This window comes from Lycium barbarum, chromosome 6, assembly GCF_019175385.1.
Source record: "Lycium barbarum isolate Lr01 chromosome 6, ASM1917538v2, whole genome shotgun sequence".
In the NCBI taxonomy this organism is placed as follows: Eukaryota; Viridiplantae; Streptophyta; class Magnoliopsida; order Solanales; family Solanaceae; genus Lycium; species Lycium barbarum.
In genome coordinates, this window is record NC_083342.1 from 22,804,243 (window position 1) to 22,824,888 (window position 20,646).

At 37.8% G+C, this 20,646-nt stretch overlaps 1 protein-coding gene across 1 annotated transcript; it reads left to right on the forward strand.

Moving 5' to 3' along the window:
* The first annotated feature begins 264 nt into the window (after nt 1-264).
* On the forward strand, nt 265-19,854 carry LOC132643615 (uncharacterized). The gene is made up of 11 exons (XM_060360088.1): nt 265-2,804; nt 3,053-3,292; nt 4,327-4,456; nt 5,198-5,350; nt 5,471-5,715; nt 5,798-5,867; nt 8,206-8,412; nt 15,430-15,656; nt 16,844-16,922; nt 16,997-17,134; nt 18,921-19,854. The coding sequence occupies exons 1-11, from the start codon at nt 580-582 to the stop codon at nt 19,080-19,082; spliced, it is 3,876 nt and encodes a 1,291-aa protein (XP_060216071.1). The 5' UTR covers nt 265-579; the 3' UTR covers nt 19,083-19,854.
* The last annotated feature ends 792 nt before the right edge of the window (nt 19,855-20,646 follow it).

Genomic DNA, 20,646 nt, shown 5'->3' on the forward strand with positions numbered 1-20,646 from the left:
TCCGAGAGACCCTCGACTCAATAAAAACATAAAAAGAGGTCAGATACGGCTAAGAGATTCAAAGCGATATGGAAATGAAGTAACGCAAGCGACACAGATAACATAGAATAATCAAAGCACAGGAAATAACAGATAATAGCATAATAGCATAAATTAGAGCACAAGAAATTATACTACGATAATGCGACTATTAATAAGGCAGGGTAATGAGACTATCTACTAGCCTTCTACCCTAATATGGGTCCTCCAAACCCTCCTATCTAAGGTCAAAAAAATTGTGACCCAACAACAATAATTATGAAAAAATAAACCAAAAGAAATAAATTAAAATAGGAAGGAAAGAGACGAGACCCTCCTACAAAAGCTTCTTTTGATATTTCCCACAAACTGCAGGATTCTTGAAATTGATCAAGAATATATCCAAGTAAACGCTGACCGTCCGATTAGATGACATATGTCGCCGGCGTTGACCGATACCGGCGATTCACATCATAAAGGTCGGATTTTTAACTCTCAATCTTCATCTAATAATAGTAGTAATAGTTTTTGAGAGCAGAAAGCATTTTGTGGGGGGTTTCAATGGATCACAATCTTGGGTTTACTTCACCGGGTCAGGTTCAAGATCCGAACCCGTATCCATTCGGGTCTTCTGGTCCCTCAAGGCTGCAAAAACCAAGATTGTATAAGAAGAAATACACGGGTGTTAATAGACAGGAACAATCTTTCAACAACCCTTTTAAGGGTGTTGGTGAAATTCAAAAAATGAATATGGGTCGGGTCGGGTCGGGTCACGGGGAATTTGGACATGCGGGTTTTGCTTCTGGGGTTGATAGGAGTGCTAATGTAGATATTGGTAATAGGAAGAACCAAATTCAAGAAATGGATATGGGTCGGGTGGGGTCGGGTTATGGGGAATTTGGGAATGTGGGTTTTGCTAGTGGGGTTGATAGTAACAAAGGATTTGTTTTTGGAGCTAGTAAAAGTAGTGGTAGTTATGATAATAGTGGTTTGGTTGGTACAATTCCTGTTATTGATGAAATGAAGAAACTGAAAATTGAAAGTGAGAAGAGAATGAATGATAAGGGAGGGTCTTTTGTGTTTACGGGTTGCGATGCGGAACTTGATGAAATGGTAAGCAAAGAAGTGGAGAACAAGTTGAATATCAAAAGTGAGAAGAAAATGAATGATAAGGGAGGGTCTTTTGTGTTTACGGGTGGCGATGCGAAACTTGATGAAATGGTAAGCAAAGAGGTGGAGAAGAAGTTGAATATCAAAAGTGAGGGAAATGTTGACTCAGCGCGTAATATGGACAGTGTAAAATCCAAGTTTAACATGTTTGGCAATGTTGATAATAAATTTGGTGGGGGTGTAGGAGTTGAACTCATGAATGATATGAACAAGTTGAATATCAAAGAAAGAACTGAAAATGACATGAAGGACAATGCGTATAAGGACAGTGGCTCTCGAGGTGGAAGCTCGGAGAACTTGCTCTACGATAAGATGAAAAACATGCATATAAATGAGCCTATGGGTTCTTTTGTTGCTAATGAGAAGGTAAAAGTCGATCCTAGTGGAAGCCTTGCTGGTCAAACACAGACCAATATGCCTGCTTCTGCAATAAATGTGGATAAAGGGAAGACTGAGTTTTCAGGCAATAAGAATGCCGCTGGAATTTCAGATTCGATTCCATCAGGGTTCTCATTTCAGGCAAGGACGCAGAATAATCACTTTACTAATCAGGTCCATCTAGGCCCTCATACTGGTGAATCTGTGATGAGTAACTTTGAAGCACCATCAACTGATAGAACTGGAAAGAAGGTTGAATTTAGTTTCACTACCAAGTCTGATGGTACGGTAATGCAAAATTTTACACCAACTATTAAAGGAAGCTTAAGTAAGAAAATAGAAAGTAGAAGGGAAGCAACTAAAGATCCCAGGTACAAGAAAAAGAAAGGGAAACCTAAGCAAACACTCTCAACGCCGATGAACTTTGCTCAAGACTTTGCCTTCAGAGGAAGTTCAGAAGAGAATGCTGAACCTTCCGAACCATATTCACCAATGGATATTTCTCCATATCGCGAAACGTCAGCAGATAATACACTTTCAAGAGAAACTTCTGTAGCTTCTGATGAGTCGTTCATTATGAATGAGAATTATGGATCTAGTGATTCACGTCCAGCAGTTTCAAATGATGTAGCAGATGAAGATCTGGTAGATGCAACAGTACGCATGAATATCAATGAAAATGATGTGACATACAATGAAACACAAGAAGCAGAATCTAGACACTCTAGTCATCATGGTGTAGATACGGAGACTGAGACTGAATGCTTCAAATCTGCTACAGAGCATTTAGATTATAGTACTGCTGATTCTTTCATAACTGCAGCAGATACTGAAGTGACTTCCAGTTCAACAATTGAGAGACAAGATAGTGATGGGGGAAGTCAGTTTAATGTTGCTTCAAATTTAGAAGAGGCTTGCCAGGGTAGCTTTATATTTGCTGCATCCTCTGTTGCTCAAAATCAGATAGCAGCAGCAGCACGCCAACAGAAGAAGAAAAATCGAACGAAGCTCATTAATGATTCGTGTAGTTCAACTACAAAATTGTCCTACTCCTCACCCGTGCAATTTTTTGGATCATCTTCTCTTTCATCTCCCACTCAGAGTAAGAAAGGAGATATACCTACTATGATAAGCCATAGCCAGGGCAATAATGAACCAGCTAGGGTCAAGGAGGTCAACCATGAAACAGTTGCTGCAAGCATGGCTGCTCAGGAAGCATGTGAAAAATGGCGATTGAGGTACACGTTATTGTTTTTTTAATCATGGAGGGATTTACCTTGATTAAAGTTGGGATGAGATTTTGGGCCTATGCTGTTGCTGGATTAACTCTGTGTTAGTATGTGTTTTACTTCCTGTCATACATGCCAATTTCTTCTTCCTCTGTTCAATATAGGGTTATGATCTATTTGTGATTGTTCAGTCATTTATTCCCTTTTTTGTGGTTTTTTTATCCGAACTTCATACTTGTGATATAAATTTATATCAGGGGGAATCAAGCCTATGCAAATGGAAACTTATCTAAAGCAGAGGAATGCTACACACAAGGACTGAACTGTGTGTCTGAAAGTGACACATCTAAGAGCTGTCTTCGGGCTTTAATGTTATGCTATAGCAACCGTGCAGCAACACGTATGGCTCTCGGAAGAATGAGAGAAGCACTAGAGGATTGTATGAAGGCTGTTGCATTAGATCCGAACTTTTTCAGGGTCCAAGTTCGAGCTGCAAAGTAAGCTCCATGTGTTATTAATTTTACCTTTTCTTTGTCATAAGTTCCTTTTGTCTCTATATGGTATAGGTCTAACTTCCTCTTACCTTTTTGAAGATTTGGTTTGCTGACAGAAGTTTGATCACTGTCCTTTAGTATGCATAAACATGTCGGTTTTAAACAATCACAGTGCATGAAGCCCGTAAAATATTGTCTTGAAGAGTAGCTTATCATTCTGTCATTATTGAGATCCTTTTTTGATTTTAACAAAACCTATCTTTAATGTGATAACTTAGTTATTTTTCTGATAACCGAGAAATCACAAGGGCCAATGGCTCACGGTTCGGAACTTGGTGGATACTGTCTGCTCCTCTACCCTTCTCCATAATTACCAGTCTTTTGTCTGTAGCAGAGTTCGAACCCGTGACATGCGCCTAACCCACACGTCACGTGCTTCGCTCATACCACTGGATCAAAGCTCGGGGCTAATGTGATAGCTAGTTGATGGTTTTTTTTCATTGAAGTGTCAGCATTTCTTGTATAACTTCGCCGAAAAGACTTATTTGAGAAAATGAACGTCGGTATTACGCCTTTAGGTTTATCTTTTTAATATCTTTGGATATGTAAGTAGAAAAGGAGAAAAAGTTGATGTATCCCAGTTACTATGGTCTCTGTCTTTGGAAATGTGTGCATTAATTCGAATCAGGTACAGCTTTTACTCTAGTCCGTTTCTGTCTGCTGGATTCAAGGCTTATATACCAAATTTCTCAGTGAGCTAAATGTATAATTTGAAGCTTCTTTTTAGCTACTCTGAAGAAATTTATTCGATTCTATTTAGAGCTTCAAGTCACAAGTTTTCTTTAGTGGTCTTTAATAGTGCCATTTGAATATTGTCGACAATTACATTCTAGCATCCAGTATAAATATGCCGAAGTATATAGTAGTGTTAATACATCTCATCTAAAAAAGAAATAGCAGTGTTAATATAATTTATGGAAAGAAGGAAAAGTAGACACATTGTTTTTGTAACTATGTTCTGTTTTGCATTTTCTTAGCTGTTACCTTGCCCTCGGGGAAGTCGAAAATGCATCAAAGTTTTTCATGAAGTGCTTGCAACATGGGCCAGAGGCATGTGCGGATAGAAAGATATTGGTGGAAGCCTCAGAAGGCTTGGAAAAGGCACAGGTACAATGATTAACTTCAGTTGTTCGTTTACATTCTTCTTATCAGGACTTATCTTTTGCAGATTCTTTCCCTAGACAGCTACCGCCTTTACTGCCCCTTCATTTGAGTTGTCTTGCTGTGTTCTCCATGCAATTGTTACCTCACCAATAACACACTTAAATGTAATTTATGCCACAGCTTGTTATTAGTCCACCAGTTGTTTGGTGAAAGAAAAAGAGAAGAAAAACTTGCAACAAGATTTATGGATTTCATCAGGTTTTGAATGATATTATCTGGAAACTTTAGCTGTAGAAATTGTAAGCTTGTCTGTGTAGCACATCTCAAGCATGCTACATGAACAACTTGCTTATGTTATCTCCTATGAAATGCAAGGTCATTTGGAGGCCCAAAAATTGAGAAAAAGAAGAGAAAATAGGCAAGATGAACCCAAGTAGAGAGGGTGCACTTAAGTATCTGTTGCTAGATTAACCTCTTATATGACACTCCTGTTCGTGTAGCACAGCTATTATTTTGCTAAGAAAAGAAAAATAGACATATGCGGTCAGAATAGGTAATTTTACTCATAGATTCTGGTCTTGACATTCTAGTTGAAGCTTTGATTTGGATTTTCTTTGTCCAGCTTCTTCCTGAATAATAATGCATAAGAAACTTCTCAATGCTCAGCAAACAAAATGAACTTAGTTGCACTTCTTGATGAAATGAAAAGCTGAAAGCTAATTGGTCTTTTTCAATGTCCCTTAGAGGGTATTAGAATGCATGAAGCAGTGTGTGGAACTATTGCAAAGACGAAGGCCAAGTGATGCAGAGTTGGCCTTGGGCGTGGTCTCTGAGGCTTTGACAATAAGCACCTATTCAGAGAAACTACTCGAATTGAAAGCAGATGCTCTTCTTATGGTTTGTGTCATTGAACCATGTTGATTTTTGACTGCTTAAAATTTGTAATATTGCACCATGTGTTCCAGAAATCTTTTGAATTTCTTGAAATAAATTAATTTTGTTGAGTTCAATGAACAGCTGCGGAAGTACGAAGAGGTGATCCAGTTATGTGAGAAGACACTTGAATTTGCTAAGTCAAATACTCTGCCATATAATTCCAGTTACCAGTCATCAGAGTTAGATAGTGCGATCACAGGGAGAAGTGCTTCCTCCGGGCTCCGGTGCTTTTCTAAAATAGTGAAGTCATACTTTTATCTCGGGAAGCTTGAAGAGGCTGATAGTTTTCTGAAGAACCAAGAGAAATCGTTGTGTCTAATGGAAAGGTGGCTTCTATATTGTGGAACATATATTTATCCTCTTGTACATGTAGGTGTTAGCTTACAGTCATTTAATTTGACTTTGCAGTAGTGGACTCAAGAATTTAGAAGCTGTTGTTCCTCTTGCTGTAACAATACGTGAGCTATTGTGCTTTAAGGTGAGTGCGCTTTCTTCTTTATGATCTTCCCTTTTTAAGCAAGCACCTATCACTTGTTATAATCAGTTTATTCCTAGGTTATACATGTATTATAAATACCATTATAAAAAATGGTATACATGTATTTTCTATTAACTAAATGTAGCACCTATCATTTGAACTATAGGCCATTATCTTTTTATGAAACTTGTAAAATGATATACCTATTGATATTTTTGAAAATCTTCTGGGATGAAATCTGAAAGGAAAATGAAATAGCAATAACTGAAGAAGAAAAAATAATTATGGTCTCTGACTGCATTAGCTAGTTAGTAGCCGTGGCCCGTGATAAATGAGAAAGATGGCAGGTATCACGCAAGGCGAGAACTTTTATTTTAGGTTGTACCTTTGAGTCTGTAGGACCTTAAGTTTGCTAGGACTGTTATGTCAATACTAAGTTGCACCATTTAAGGAGAGCCCGAGTTATGGTATGTGAAGTAACAACACACACGGCTCACTGCTTTAGCTAGCCATTTTACAGGGCCAATTGGATCAAGCTTGGGTCTCCACTCAAATCTTGGGTTGTTGAGTTGGGATTCAGTGGCTCAACTGACTCATTCAGGCTCAATGTAGAGACACACACACACACACAAAAAAATAAATATCTAAACCCAACTTTAACTTCTAAATAGCCTTTGACTTAACTTCCAATACTAGTTTTTTGAAATATTAACCGATTCACGTCCAAAGTCCTACTAGATATTGTTCTTGTTATCATTTGTCTTTTTGAAGCTGCTTGAAGTGTTTTGGTTGGTCATTCTTTGGTCAATCCTGAATTTCCTAGCAAAGTTCTTGTGTTTGTTGTTATTTTTATTTTTCATTTTGGAGAAAGGTGTTACTAGTTATTCTTGTGCAATATGAGATTTAAGCACGCATGTTTTTTTTTTGGAGGGCTAGTCCTTTGCCTGACCCTTGGGAAGTAAATTTATTTAGTAGGCGTTTGGCCATGAAAACCAAATATTTTTCACTTTATTTGGAATTTGGAAGTTGGAGTTGTGTTTGGTTATAGTTTTTGCAGAGAATATTTGGTTGTTTGAATGTATTGAAAGTGAAAACAAGTTTCTAGGTGTTTTCCAAATTCCAAGTACAACTTCAAGTTGTATTTGGAATTTTTATGGCCAAATGCTGATTTCCAAATAAAGTGAAAAAAATTCCGGGAAAAAGTGAAAAATTCTCATGGCCAAACAGGCTTTAGGCATTTGGCCATGAAAACCAAATATTTTTCACTTTATTTGGAATTTGGAGTTGAGTTCAAGATGGAGTTGTGTTTGGTTATAGTTTTTGCAAAAAATATTTGGTTGTTTGAATGTATGAAAGTGGAAAAAAGTGAAAGCAAGGTTTTAGTTGTTTTACAAATTCCAAATACAACTTCAAGTTGTATTTGGAGTTTTCATGGCCAAACACTGATTTCCTAATAAAGTGAAATAATTTTCCGGAAAAAAGTGAAAAATTCTCATGGCCAAACGGGCCCTAATGTCTTAACCTTTTTTGGTAAGCTCCTAGTATGAGAAAGTTACTGCAGTTTTAGTAACCATTGTACCCTTCTGAAAAAGAAGATAAAAGATATGCAACAAAACTGTATACTGCGGAAGCGTATAATATTATCCCCGTTCTTGTGACTTTATGAGGTACAATTATCTGCATCTTTTGTTTGTGTTTGTAGTGAAAATTTTATCGTTTTTGGGAGTCCAATAATCTACTTTGAATACGAATTCCTTAAGGTCTGAGTCCATCAGCCAAAAAGGAATTGTAAGGTTGCTCCATTATGATTGTAATGGTTTCATTTTGGGTTCTGCAAGCAGTGATATCCTCTAGATTCAAATAAGGTGCTAGGTCTAGTTTTCTCTAGGTTCTACACTAAGGGAACACAATCAGCTGAGTTTCTTCGGTCCAGTGTGATCTTGTACTGTAGCATTCAGAACTAGTCTATGGCTGCAATATGTGCTATTACCTATCCTGGAAGTATTGTGAGGCCTCATCTTAGCATCTTACTAATTTTGTTGATTAAAGATGTACGAACTGAGCTGACTATGTTCTTGTTTCTAGTTGCTTCAGACTCTTGTTTGCTACTGTATAGCCTCAGACTTGTTTCTTCAGCCATTAAGCTTAAATGTTTTCCTACCCCATCTCCACCTCCCTTGTTTGACTAGTCATCTTCATTGGATTTTTCTGATTCCGGGCATATCTCAGAGCAAGTAATGCAAAATCTTATGCTGCCACCCCGAGAAAAAAGTAATGATAAAAAATGAAAAAGAACATTTTGCTTTCCATATCAAGATATTCACCCTTTACTATGCAGGCAGCTGGAAATGCAGCATTTCAATCAGGAAAGCATGCAGAAGCTGTTGAGCATTATACTGCTGCAGTATCATGTAATTTTGAGTCACGGCCTTTCACAGCAATCTGTTTCTGCAATCGTGCTGCTGCGTACCGAGCTATGGGGCAAATTTCAGATGCCATTGCAGATTGCAGCCTCGCGATTGCCCTTGATGGGAATTATGCGAAGGTATGGTTTCAAAACGGTCTTTTTAGTGCAGCTATGAATACAATTTCTCTCTTGGGCCTACTGCCTTTTCTGGTAGTCTTACCTTGAAGGGAAAACCTTTCAACTACCCTTCTTTTGTCTTCCAATATAAACTCTCTCAAATGCTCGTAAGGAAAAGAGAAAATGGTTTCCTCTGGTAGTTCATTACTGCATAGGAGTTGAAAACATGTACTGTTCGAATCCTTGATATGCTTTCTGCCTTTTTTTTTTTTGATGACGTAAGTTATTCCATTAAGATGTATTAAGAAGATGCTGAAATTACATATGGGAACACAAAAATAAAGTTAGAGAGCTAACAAGGTCCAAGAGCTGGACAGAACTATCTAAATAATAAGAATAATAAGATTGGTCTTGGTCTTGGTCACTACCCAGTGTAATCCCACAATAGTGGGGTCTGGGGAGGGTAAGATGTACGCAGCCTTACCCCTACCAAATAAGAATAATAAGATTGTTCCACCAAAATAAATTGAGAAGACACTGCCGTTAGGGAATGTGTCTGAGTTGAAATTCCATGTAAACATCTGCGGTTCCTTTCAGCCCAAACACACCAAAAAATACTTGCAGGGATCTTGATGGTCCTATCAACTCTCCATGAGCACCAACTTTTATAGGCATCTTTGACTCTAAACTGCATGACCCAATTGAGTCCAAAAGAGAGTAAAACATATTCCATTAGTCATTAGCAACTGAACAGTGGAGGAAGAGGTGACTGATACTTTTTGAATTGCTCGAGCACCTGTAGCACCTGTTCAGAAGCTGAATACTTTTTCTGCTAAGGTTGTCTTGAGTTAAACATGCCTGATTCAGAACTGTCCAGGCAATCCAAATGATCCTTGATGGAAGGCTTCCAGATAAGTTCCAGGGCCAAAATTCAATGATCTGATTCTGCACACAAAGTTGGCTGTAACCTGTTTTTACAGTATACGAACCCTCTTTTGAATCACCCCAAAGTAGTCTGCCAACAGTTCTTCAGGGATGAAATTACCAAGCCTGTTCAGTAGATCTAGGAGATCCTGTAATTCCCAATCCTGAACATTCCTTCTCAAGTTGTCCAGGTGCTGCCAGTCTATTTTAAGCGATGGTGGAGTCTTGATTTGAAGCAATCTGGAACAGGTTAGGATAGTCCTCCTTTAGTGTAGAATTGTCCAACCAATGGTCTTTCCGGAACTTGATGTGAGCACCATCACCAACTTTGAAGCTGATTCTTTGAGAGAACTCATCCCAATGTTTGCTAATTTGCTTCCAGGGTCCCACCCCATCTGAAGAGCTAGGAGTTTTAGTGCACCAGTGGTTTTCAGCACCATACTTAGCCTTGATCACCTCCTTCCAGAAAGCAGGTTCTCCTGAGCTATACCTCCAGAGCTATTTAATCAACATACTCCTGTTATGTTTTGCAAGATCCGTAATCCCCAGACCACCTGTATGCTTAGTTTTGAGTGACTTTGACTCACTTGACTAAGTGGAATTTATGATTCTGACAGCTACCCTCCATAGAATGGATCTTTTGATTTTATCAAGCTGGCTGAGCACCTGCCCGGGCATTGGAAATAGAGACTTGATGTAGGTTGTAATGTTGTCTAACACACTGTTAATCAATGTCAACTTGCCCCCATTGAAAGATGCTGCAATTGCCAAGACGGCAGCCTCCTTTCATCTTCTCACTGCGGTCCCATTCCATACATCTGCTGACCTGAATTTAGTCCCTAGCGGGAGACCCAAATATGCAGTAGGGAATGTACCAATATTACAACCCATGGTACCTGCCAGTTCCTCAATTTTAGGTACAGTATTCACAGGGTAAATGACACTTGTTAGCATATCAATATGCAACCTTGAGATATAATAATTGTGAGCTATCTGCTTCACAAAAAATCAACGTATCATCTGCATATAGCAAATGAGACACTGAGATACAGCCCCCTAATGATGTGCCCATCTTAAAACCTTGTATCCACTGCAGCTGCCTAGCTTTGTTAAGCATTTTGGTGAGACCTTCTATTGCTAAAATGAAGAGAAGGAGATAAGCCCTGCCTAATACCGTTTTCTAGAGAGAAGAAACCAACTGGACTACTGTTTACTAAGATCTAACTCCTTCAAGGACCTGTAGGGCCTTGCTCTATGAGTTGGCTCCTGCATGAAGTTATGCTTGTATGATGGTTTGAAATGTCCTCAATTAGTTATTGGGTATCCTTGGTTGAAAAAAAAAGTTATTGTGTATCCTTTTATCTTAAGATTCATCAATAAGCGAGTCATTTCAAGGAGTTTGGTCTGAACTTGAGATAGTATATTCAAACTGTCACTAGGCTAGTAAACTTGTGTTTCTGGTGCCTGGACTGTGACATCTTTTGAGAAGATTTGTGCATTTCCTTTTGGCAAAACAACTGACTTCTGTACTTTTAGGCACATTGTGCTCTCTTTTGCTGCCAAAAGTCATGCGACACATTTAACTACCTCAAAGAATTTCTTTTGAGCCGAGGGTCTATCCGGAACTGCCTCGGGGTAAGGTCTGCGTACATCCTACCCTCCCCAGACCCCACTTGTGGTATTACACTGGGTATGTTGTTGTTGTTGTTGTTGCTGTACTACTGAACTTTATCCACCTTATCCATCTATTCCCAAAACCCATTTTCCTCAGCACAGAAGTAAGATAAGAACAGTTGACTTGATCAAAAGCTTTCTCCACATCTAGCTTGAACAAGATACCAAGAATACCACTTTTCAGTCTCCAATCCAATGCTTCATTTGTAATTGAGGCTGCATCCCTGATTTGTCTATTTTTGATGAATGCATTCTGTTGTCCAGAGACTAACTTGCCAATAACTTTCTTGAGCCTTTTTGCCAGTATATTTGCTAAAATTTTGTATACACTGCTGGTGAGACTTATAGGCCTGTAATCTCTCAATTCCACCACTCCTTTTTTCTTTGGAATAAGAGCAATAAAGGTAGCATTGCAAGATATCACCATGTGAATTTTGGTGAAAGTGATTAAGAGCTCCCGTCACCTCTTTGATTAATAAAACTCCAACGACTTTTGAAGAAAAGCCATGGTGAGCCATGTGGTCCAGGGCTTTTATCTGGTGCACATTCTTTTTCCAAACTTTTTCCTCCCCTGGAATACAACCAAGGTCATCAAAGTTAGCTTCAGGCCTCCATACTTCACCTCCAGAGTAGAGTTTTTTGTAGTAGCCATGTATCTCCTCCTTAATTTGCTCCATCTTCAATTATTTCATCTCCCACCTTGAGTTTGTCAACAGAATTTCCCAACTTGACAAGGTTAATGCATCCTCCTCAGTTACCTCGAAAGTCCCAGTTGTTTCCAGTGGCTGATGTATTACATGCAGGGAGTCAGATTCCTGCGATGTATTGAGGTTTAATAATTCAAAGAAGGTGTCAATCTTTAATTCTACCTTGGGCTCTGATAGAGTGCTTTTAATTAATACTTCTTTTCTCTCCCCTGTGACACACATTTTTTTCCTGCCAACCTGCAAGTCTTTTCTCTGCCCTTTCTACAACCGGATGACTTGCTGATGTGTCTCTTTTTGATGAGCCCACCGACAAACCGATATAAATTTTAAGTGGTTGGCGAGCTTCAATCCTGCAATCTCAAGGCTTTCTTCGGCATCAACTAAATATTAGAGTTTCATCTGTGAATAAGAAGTGTATAACTCTTACAATGTCTTGACGCCCAAAAGCTGCAGAGGAACTCCTCAGGTATTCATTAGTCACAACTCTATCCGCCGTTCTATTCTCGTTTCCCTAACCAGTAAAGACAACATGGAAGTAATGGATCCCAGACCTCTCGAGCTACCAAAATATTTTTGTGGCCCAAAATATGGCATAACTCCAAGATTAGAGTAGGAAATGGAGGGAAAACACATTTCTGGCACGATGTTTGGGTTGGTCAATACTCTTTGAAGCATCCTTAGATTTATAATTTGAACCAACAGAAGATGGCAACTATTTTGGAAGTTAGGGATAATTTTGGTTGGAATCTCAGTTGTAGGAGATTGCTCAATGACTGGGACTGGGAGGTGGAAAGGTTGACAGAATTTTACCACACTATTGAGCAGTTCAAAGATTTTTCCACTAATGTGGACAGTCTAGTTTGGTTGAAGGAAAAGACGGGGATATTCTTTGTCAAATCAGCCTACAAATGCATTCATAACAGAAATACTCAAATGGGATTCTGGCCTTGGAAGTTGATTTGGAAAGTTAAGATTCCTTTCAAGGTGGCATGTTTCACTTGGTTAGTGGCTAGACAGGCTGTTTTTTTTTTTTTTTGGATGAAGTAAGTGGTATTAATCAAAGGCATCAAGAAGATGCAATAATTACAAGATATAGCATTTGAGCTTACAAAAAGAAGACTGGCTGGCTGTACAACAAATATGTAAGCCAGAACTAATGAGCTAGTAAAATCCAAAAGTTGATCTGCAGGGACCAATTTGGTCCAACTAAACAAATTGGCAATACACCTTGCTTTCAAAAGACCTAAAGGTGTTGACACCCCCTGAAAACATCTCCTATTCCTTTCTAACCAGATACACCAAAATATACAAGCTGGTACCATGTTCCAGATTTTCTTGATGGCTTTGTCAACTTTCCATAGATTCCAGCTCTCATAAGCTTCCTTTATTGAGAGAGGAATGGTCCAATTAAGACCAAAGAGGCAAAAAAACAGATTCCAGATTTCTGAGGCCACTTCACAGTGGAGGAAAAGATGCCTGGTAGTTTCAACCTCCTTTCTGCACATATGGCATCTGCTTGGAAGCTGCGTGTTCCTTTTCATCAGGTTGTCTTGAGTAAGACAAGCCTCATATAGAGCTGTCCAAGCGAAACATATGACTTTAAGAGGTACTTTTGTTCTCCAAATGAGTTTCCAGGGCCAATTGTCTATGAATGGATTTCTAGAGCACATTTGATGGTATCCTTCCTTGACTGTGTAGATTCCCCCACTCTGTTGTCCCCATTTGAGTTTGTCAGCTGCCTGGGGATTGATGAAACATTGTTGAAGTCTCGAAAAAAGATCTAGCAACTCATTCACTTCCCAATCATACATGTTTCTTCTGAAAGACAGGTCCCAAATGTTCCCTTCTCTGTTAGCAGCAATTACAGAGTTGGGATCTTGAGCTATTCTGAACAAATTTTGAAAGTCATCCTGAAGGATGGTAACCCATTTGTCCTTCCAGAATCTTAAGAGTGAGCCATTGCCCACTTCAAAATGAGTCTGTTGAACAAAGGTGTCCCACAATCTTCTAATACCCTTCCAGAGACCCACTCCATAAGGAAGAGTAGACAGGCTAGACAGGCTGTTTTAACTCAAAAATGTGATGAAGAGGGGTCGTCAACTATGTTCCAGATGTTTTTTTTTTTTTTGTAAAACTGAAGCAGAGACGATTAATCATCTTTTCTTACACTGTTAAGTGGCAGAACAACTTTGGCAGATTTTTTGAAGGGTGTAAAATGGACAATGCCAAGGAGTACAGTTGAAGTTCTAGCTTGGTGGAACAGAGATGGGAATCTGTCAGGACACAGGGAGAGATGGAAGATTGTCCCAGCCTGCATCTGGTGGACAATATGGAAGGAGAGGAATCAGAGATATTTTGAAAATAAAACGGTCACTTTCCAGAAGTTAAAAATGAACTGTCTAGTGTTTTGCTATTTTTGGAATATTCATGAACTCCCTCAAGAGGCAGAGGTGAGAGGACATAACTAAGATTTTAGATAGCTGATGAAGGAATAGGTGGTAGGTTTTGCTTTTGTGACTACTGCATGTAATTACTACTGAAGTACACTATTGGTGTATTTCTCTGTTCATAATGGAAAAATAGAAATGTTAATTGTTCAAAAAAAAAAAAAAAAAAAAATCACATGGGCTGCCGTTATCTAGGATCGAGTGTCTGACGGTAGCTATGCAGAATCTAATCCACTTTCTTCTCGGTTCCTCGAATTCCATTCTTAACATAATGAAATCCAGAAAATCCCAATTGACATGATTGTGCGCTTTCTCGAGCTCTAGCTTGCACTATATACCAGTGTTATCAAAGGCGCGCTTTAAGCGCGCTTAAGCCCTGAAGCGAGGCTCAAAACATGTTGAGCGCTTCGCCTCGCTTTATGTGCGCTTCAGTGTCGTCATCAAGGCTCTAAGACATACTTTTCCTTGCCAATGAGCCTCTCTTGAGGAGGTGACACTAGATGATTGATATTTCACTTTATCTTAATATTTTTACAATTTCTTTGTCCATATATTTGTTATTCATGCTTGTTATTATTAATCTTGGGCTAAACATATATATATATATATTTGTATTTTTGCACCATTGCGTTTTTTTTCATTAAAGCCCACGCTTTATATGCGCTTCGCACTTAAAGCCCCAGCTGACCTTAGAGCTTTTTTCGCGCTTTTCGCTTTTGATAACACTGCTATATACCAGGTTCTCCTAGTTTACTTAGATGATACTGGTTGAGATGTTAAACAGTAAAGAACAACAAATAAAGACAGTTATTTGTGTAAAATGAAGAGTTAGTTTTTTTCATATGGAGGCTTTTGTCTATAGTATAAAATTGTGTAGTTTGTACATCTCTAGGACTTGTTTCGGATGATCTCTTTTCTCTCTCTTTTTCCGCTTTGCACATTACTATGAAGAATATAGCCATAAGCCGACCTTAAATACGATTTTTTTTTCTCATTTGCTTCATGAAGTTCTTTGCTGAGTGAGCAACTGCGTCAAGGATGGTAGTTTTATTGTTTCTCTCATATGCACTGGCTGGTTAATCACAATAGTTCTTCATACAGTTTTAAATGTTGCCCAAGAACTTTGTTTGACTACACTAATTTTTTTTCTGTGACCTAGTACATTGAATTTTTCAGTTTGGCAGCGTTTTTCTAGTTAATAAGTGCCCATAGCAATTTTGTAGAGTTAGTTACCTTATTTAGGGTACAGTATATCTTCAGTTAAATGTCAACACCATCTAATGCAGGCACTCTCAAGACGAGCTTCTCTTTTCGAGATGATCAGAGATTATGGACGAGCAGCTTCAGATCTTCAGCGACTTGTATCCCTTCTGACAAGGCATATGGAAAATAAAGTCGGTGGATCTGGATCCAAAATGAGTTTCGTAAATGAGATTCGGCAAACACAACAAAAGCTTTTGACCATGGAGGAAGAAGCCAGAAAGGAAATCCCCTTGAATTTTTACCTCATATTGTGAGTTTCTTAATTCAGTCAAGTTATTGATTTCCAGAAATACTCCCTCCATCCCAATTTATGTGGCAGTGTTTGGGGCACGAAGTTTAAGAAAACAGGACTTTTGAAACTTGTGGTCTAAAACAAGCCATAGACATTTGTGTGGCGATAAATCATCTCGTTAAGGGTAAAATGAGAAGTTCAAAGTTAAATTGTTTCTAAATAAGGAAGTACAATTTTTTCTCTGGGATGGACTAAAGGGAAAGTATGACACATAAATTGGGACAGAGGGAGTATTATTTTCGAGTTGTCATTCTTTTGAAACATATGGACTGCTTGAGAAAACATAATTTAGTATCAGCGTTAAGTTTACGGTTTCTATTTTTTTCCTGGGGCGCCTTGTGCTAATTGTGTTGCATATCTGTAGTTGTCTGTTGTCCGTCATATCTTTCTACTTTTCTGCAAATTTATTGTAGTTGACTGTTCATATGTTCTTTGGAAGTGACAATAAATTAGAATTTAATCCTTTTGACTTTTGATTGTCTAGACATGGTTGAAGCTCCTGTATATGAATTGTTTACTTTTATGGGAAACTATTTTTCTTAATTTCTGATAAGTATTTCTGTGGGGAACTGTTTGAAAGCTTCAGGTAGTTGTCCAGATAGGGTAATATATACTTTGAGCAATCATCAGCATGTTAGTTGTCAATCCTGTATGATTTGTGACATAATTGATAAGTTGTCTGTTTTGGTCCTTTAGTAATAAAGTATTACAGGTATTTACTCCATTCCATTTTATATGAAACTCTTCCTTTTTGGTCCGTTCCATAAGATTAACGCCTTTCTATATTTGGGAACTCTTTAATTCTAACATTCCCATTTTATCTTTAATGATAAGCTATAGAAATAGAAATGACATTTTAAAAATTACAAGATATTAAAGGTACTTTTGGCATGTTATACAATTTTTTGAACAAGGTAAATACTTTTATTAATATTGAAAAGCTCCCGTATACAAGAGGTATACCAAAAGGTAGAGAATCTACATCGCTTTTGGTATGTCATTATTTAGCTTTTATGTCAGAAGTCTTTCTTTCTTTCTTAAATTGTGTGTATGAGAGTATTTCTTTGTGAACTAAGAATAGACATACGGGTGTATGATTTTGTACTATGCAATGGCTTTTCTAACAATTGATGCTACAATGGCAGGGGAGTTGATCCATCTGTTGGTGCATCAGAAATTAGGAAAGCCTATAGAAAAGCTGCGCTCAAGCATCACCCTGATAAGGTTCTTTGAAGACATTTGCTACTTTATAACATCACTTATGGTGACTTTAGCTAAACGTTGTTTTGTTGATCTAGGCTGGGCAATCACTGGCTAGAAATGACAATGCGGATGATGGACTATGGAAAGAAATAGCAGAAGAAGTCCACAAAGATGCTGACAAGCTCTTTAAAATGATAGGAGAGGCCTATGCAGTGCTTTCGGACTCTGCAAAGGTATGTTTTGATTCATGGTTGTTTGCCTGGGAGTAATTTATGACCAGATCAAAGAATGTGTGGTGGTAAAATCACCAATTTGTTGCTGGCCTTTCTCCTGGTCTTGCGTACTCGTGGATCTTCCCCTAGGATGTAGATTGGCATGGAATTAGGGGCGTACTAAGTTCATGTAAGAAACGTGCTTGGTAGTGGATGTTAATTTCAGAGTATAAAATATAATCGAAGATAGATATCTTTTTGGGCTTTTATCAATATTTGGCCCATTGGCTGAAATTAATTACGAGCGCTAGTCAAAATATACAAAATCTATACACTGATTATGCATATTTATATATATTATATGTATATTATGTCTATTATATGTATAGTTTGTGTATGCAATATGTATATTATATGTGTATTTATACTTTAATATACAAAACCTATACATTTTACTGGCTATTTTGTAAATCAGATCACCGAAAGGCATTGGACTGTAATTATCTCTATCGTATGCCTTGTCTTCAGCCTTATCCATGTATATGGTTCCTAGTTTCCGGGAGATTGTCACTGTGGAGCCTATGAAAGTTAGATGCCCTTTTGCCCTTGAATTGAATTTTCTTTATTGTTGGAGTCTTCCATCTTATCTGACTGTTGTTTCAAGGAGCTCTTCAGGAAAAGCATTGTGCTGTTGTGGAACAGCGTATACCAAAAAAATAAAAAAAAATTAAACCTGCGTTACATTTATTGTTAAGACACTAGGAGCCAAATCCCCTTGTATCCTGTTGGTAAAATTCAGGCTATGCGTTAGTCTTTCGTTTGTTGCTTCTCTAAGGGCTCTAACCCAGTGCCTTATAATCGTTGTGCTACACTTGAACCGAATTATTGAACTCAATATTTCTCACACCCGAGTAAGAATCCAAATAGACTTAGAATTAAACATCAAATTAGAAGCAAAGAAATGAGAGGAAAACACAGATCAGGAGACTTCAAATGGGTGGCGCTGGGAAAAAAATTTCTCTGAAAATTGCAGAACTTGTTTGTTTGGCAAAGAAAATAAAATTCCTTTTAGAAATAAAATCAAAACATCTCTAGAAGAGAGAACAGCCTGAGAGATTTCCCTTTTTTTGAAATGACCAGTATGTCTTCTATAAAATAACTATTCGAACTCAAGTAGTTTTCTCAGAACATGTTAAGAAAGAACTTTTCCCATTCATATTACAGTTCTTTTTCTTCTCCCCCCATCCCAAGCCACCCTGAGTAGAGCAACCCTTACTTCTCGGTTGCACATCAGACTTGGGTGTGCTTGGTATGAAGGAAAATGTTTTCCTGGATTTTCTGGGAAAACAAGTGGGTTTCTTACTTATTTTCTAGTGTTTGGTAAGTGAAAAAAATATTATCCCTAGAGCACATTTATGTGTAATCAAGCAAAACACTATAGGGGAGGGATGGGGTGGGGAGTGGGGGTTCAGGGGTGGTGGGTGGTGGGGGTTGGGGGCGTTGGATGGGTGGGGGAGACAATGAACTTGGAATGTCACTTATGGAACTTGTTTTCCCCATTTTCCTCATTTTTAAGAAACTTATTTTTCTAGAGAAAATGTTTTCCTCCATACCAAACATTCCCTTGATCGTGTTTAATCGTGGCACTAAATTTATTTGGTACCTGGATGTGCTAATCTGCTTAGTATTTTTTGCTCCTCTTCTTTGCTTAGGTGGCCGTGATTGGTTAACATTTTCTTCTATAAATTGTACATCTCTTGTTTGCTGAAATTTGAATCTTTACTGAGTTACTGCTTCTTTCTTGAAGCGTTCACGTTATGACCTTGAAGAAGAGATGAGAAATAATCAAAGCAGAGGCACTGAGAGCAGCACATTTAGAGCACACACGGATTTTAATACTTCTCACTTTGAAAGAAGTGGAAGTAGAGGCCACTGGGAAGATGTTTGGAGAGCATATAAGAGTACCTAGTCCAGAGAATCAGATAGAAATAGAGCGAACTGGTAGTTGTGATGAACTTGCGGTACTTTAAGCTTCATACAATTCGATGCACCTCATGTTCAGCATTCTGCTTGCGTGTGTAGTCATCTCATGGGAGAAATGACTTGCAGAACTTAAAATAACAGGCGTGAAATTTGTGGATGAAGTATTCAACATACTGACACTCGGCCTTCCATAATTGGCACTTCCTGACTAGGCATTCGAGCAGGAGCACAAAGAAAAATTGTTGCATAAACCTTGTTTGAGGATTCTCAACAATGGGTTTTTGTAGCTTGGAGAAGCATTAGCATCAAGCCAAACTCATGCTTACAGATATGTTTAGGCAACAAACAAGGAAGGCCTGCACATGGTTGTATAGTTATCGAACATTGTGAATTAGTACAGAAGCTGTTCATGGCCCTGGAAACCCTGCTAGTTTTGGTGCTAGCAGAGACCAACTCAACAGTTTGAGAAGGATGCTGTGAATGACTAGTTTTGCTGAGTCAAATATCTATCATTTGCTATTCTAGTGTAGTTCTGCATTTAAGTTTTAAGCTATACTTGTAATTTCGTTTGTGTACAGTAAGTGTTGCTTGTATTTGAAACGTCCTAAGAAATAGAGTGAGGTTATTTTCTTCTTTTATTTTTTTCTTTTTCATTTTCCTGATTGTGGGTGGGGTTTTGTGTTATTGTAATACATCAAAGTCAATTATCTTTTGACGATCAATTTGATAATTATTTGATTTGTTTTTGGCCAATGAAATATCTTTTCCTGCAAATTTTATTTGACAAAACTTGATGTTGATTTACTGGAGATTTTGTTTTTCCTTGTGTCTGCCTCTACTTAAATTTGAGTCACATGGTATTACTTGAAGAAAACACTATACCCCGTAACAAAAATAGTACAACAAAAATAATCAACATGGGTATTGATTTAAATTTCAGTATAAGACTACAAATTAAATTTTACATTGTTGATAACGCTAAACTTTATTTTATTCATAATTGTTTCTCATATTTCATAATTTATTATTTTAAGTATTATTATATCAAACAGATGCAATAAAAATTATTACTAGAATAAATTAAGATATTAAGATAATTAATTTTCCTTATTGTTAACCGCGCATCGCGCGGGTTCTATTACTAGTATCCATAACACTTTAGATTTTTGAAATCATTTGTCTTTTAATCAAAACTTGTATCGCAAAAGATCATTTTGTTCTCGAGTTTTCAAAGCTGTCACGTTTATTCTGGGGTTTTGAAAATCGTTTGGGGACTTAAAGTCTATTAAACGGCATAAGCACCGTTGTCCTAAGACGACTAGTTCTAATCATAATAAATTCCAATATTAATGTGAATTTTACAAATACACAAATACAACACAACATTCTCGAAAACCTTTTTTTTTTTGCGCGGAGTGCCCTTCTTTTGGGCTGGTCTTTATATTTTGCCCTCATTTATGCCTTCTTTAATTTTTTCCCCTGCCTCCTGTTTAATGAAAGTTTTTTGACGAAATTACCCTTACCCCATTAAAACCCTTTCTATTTCGTCA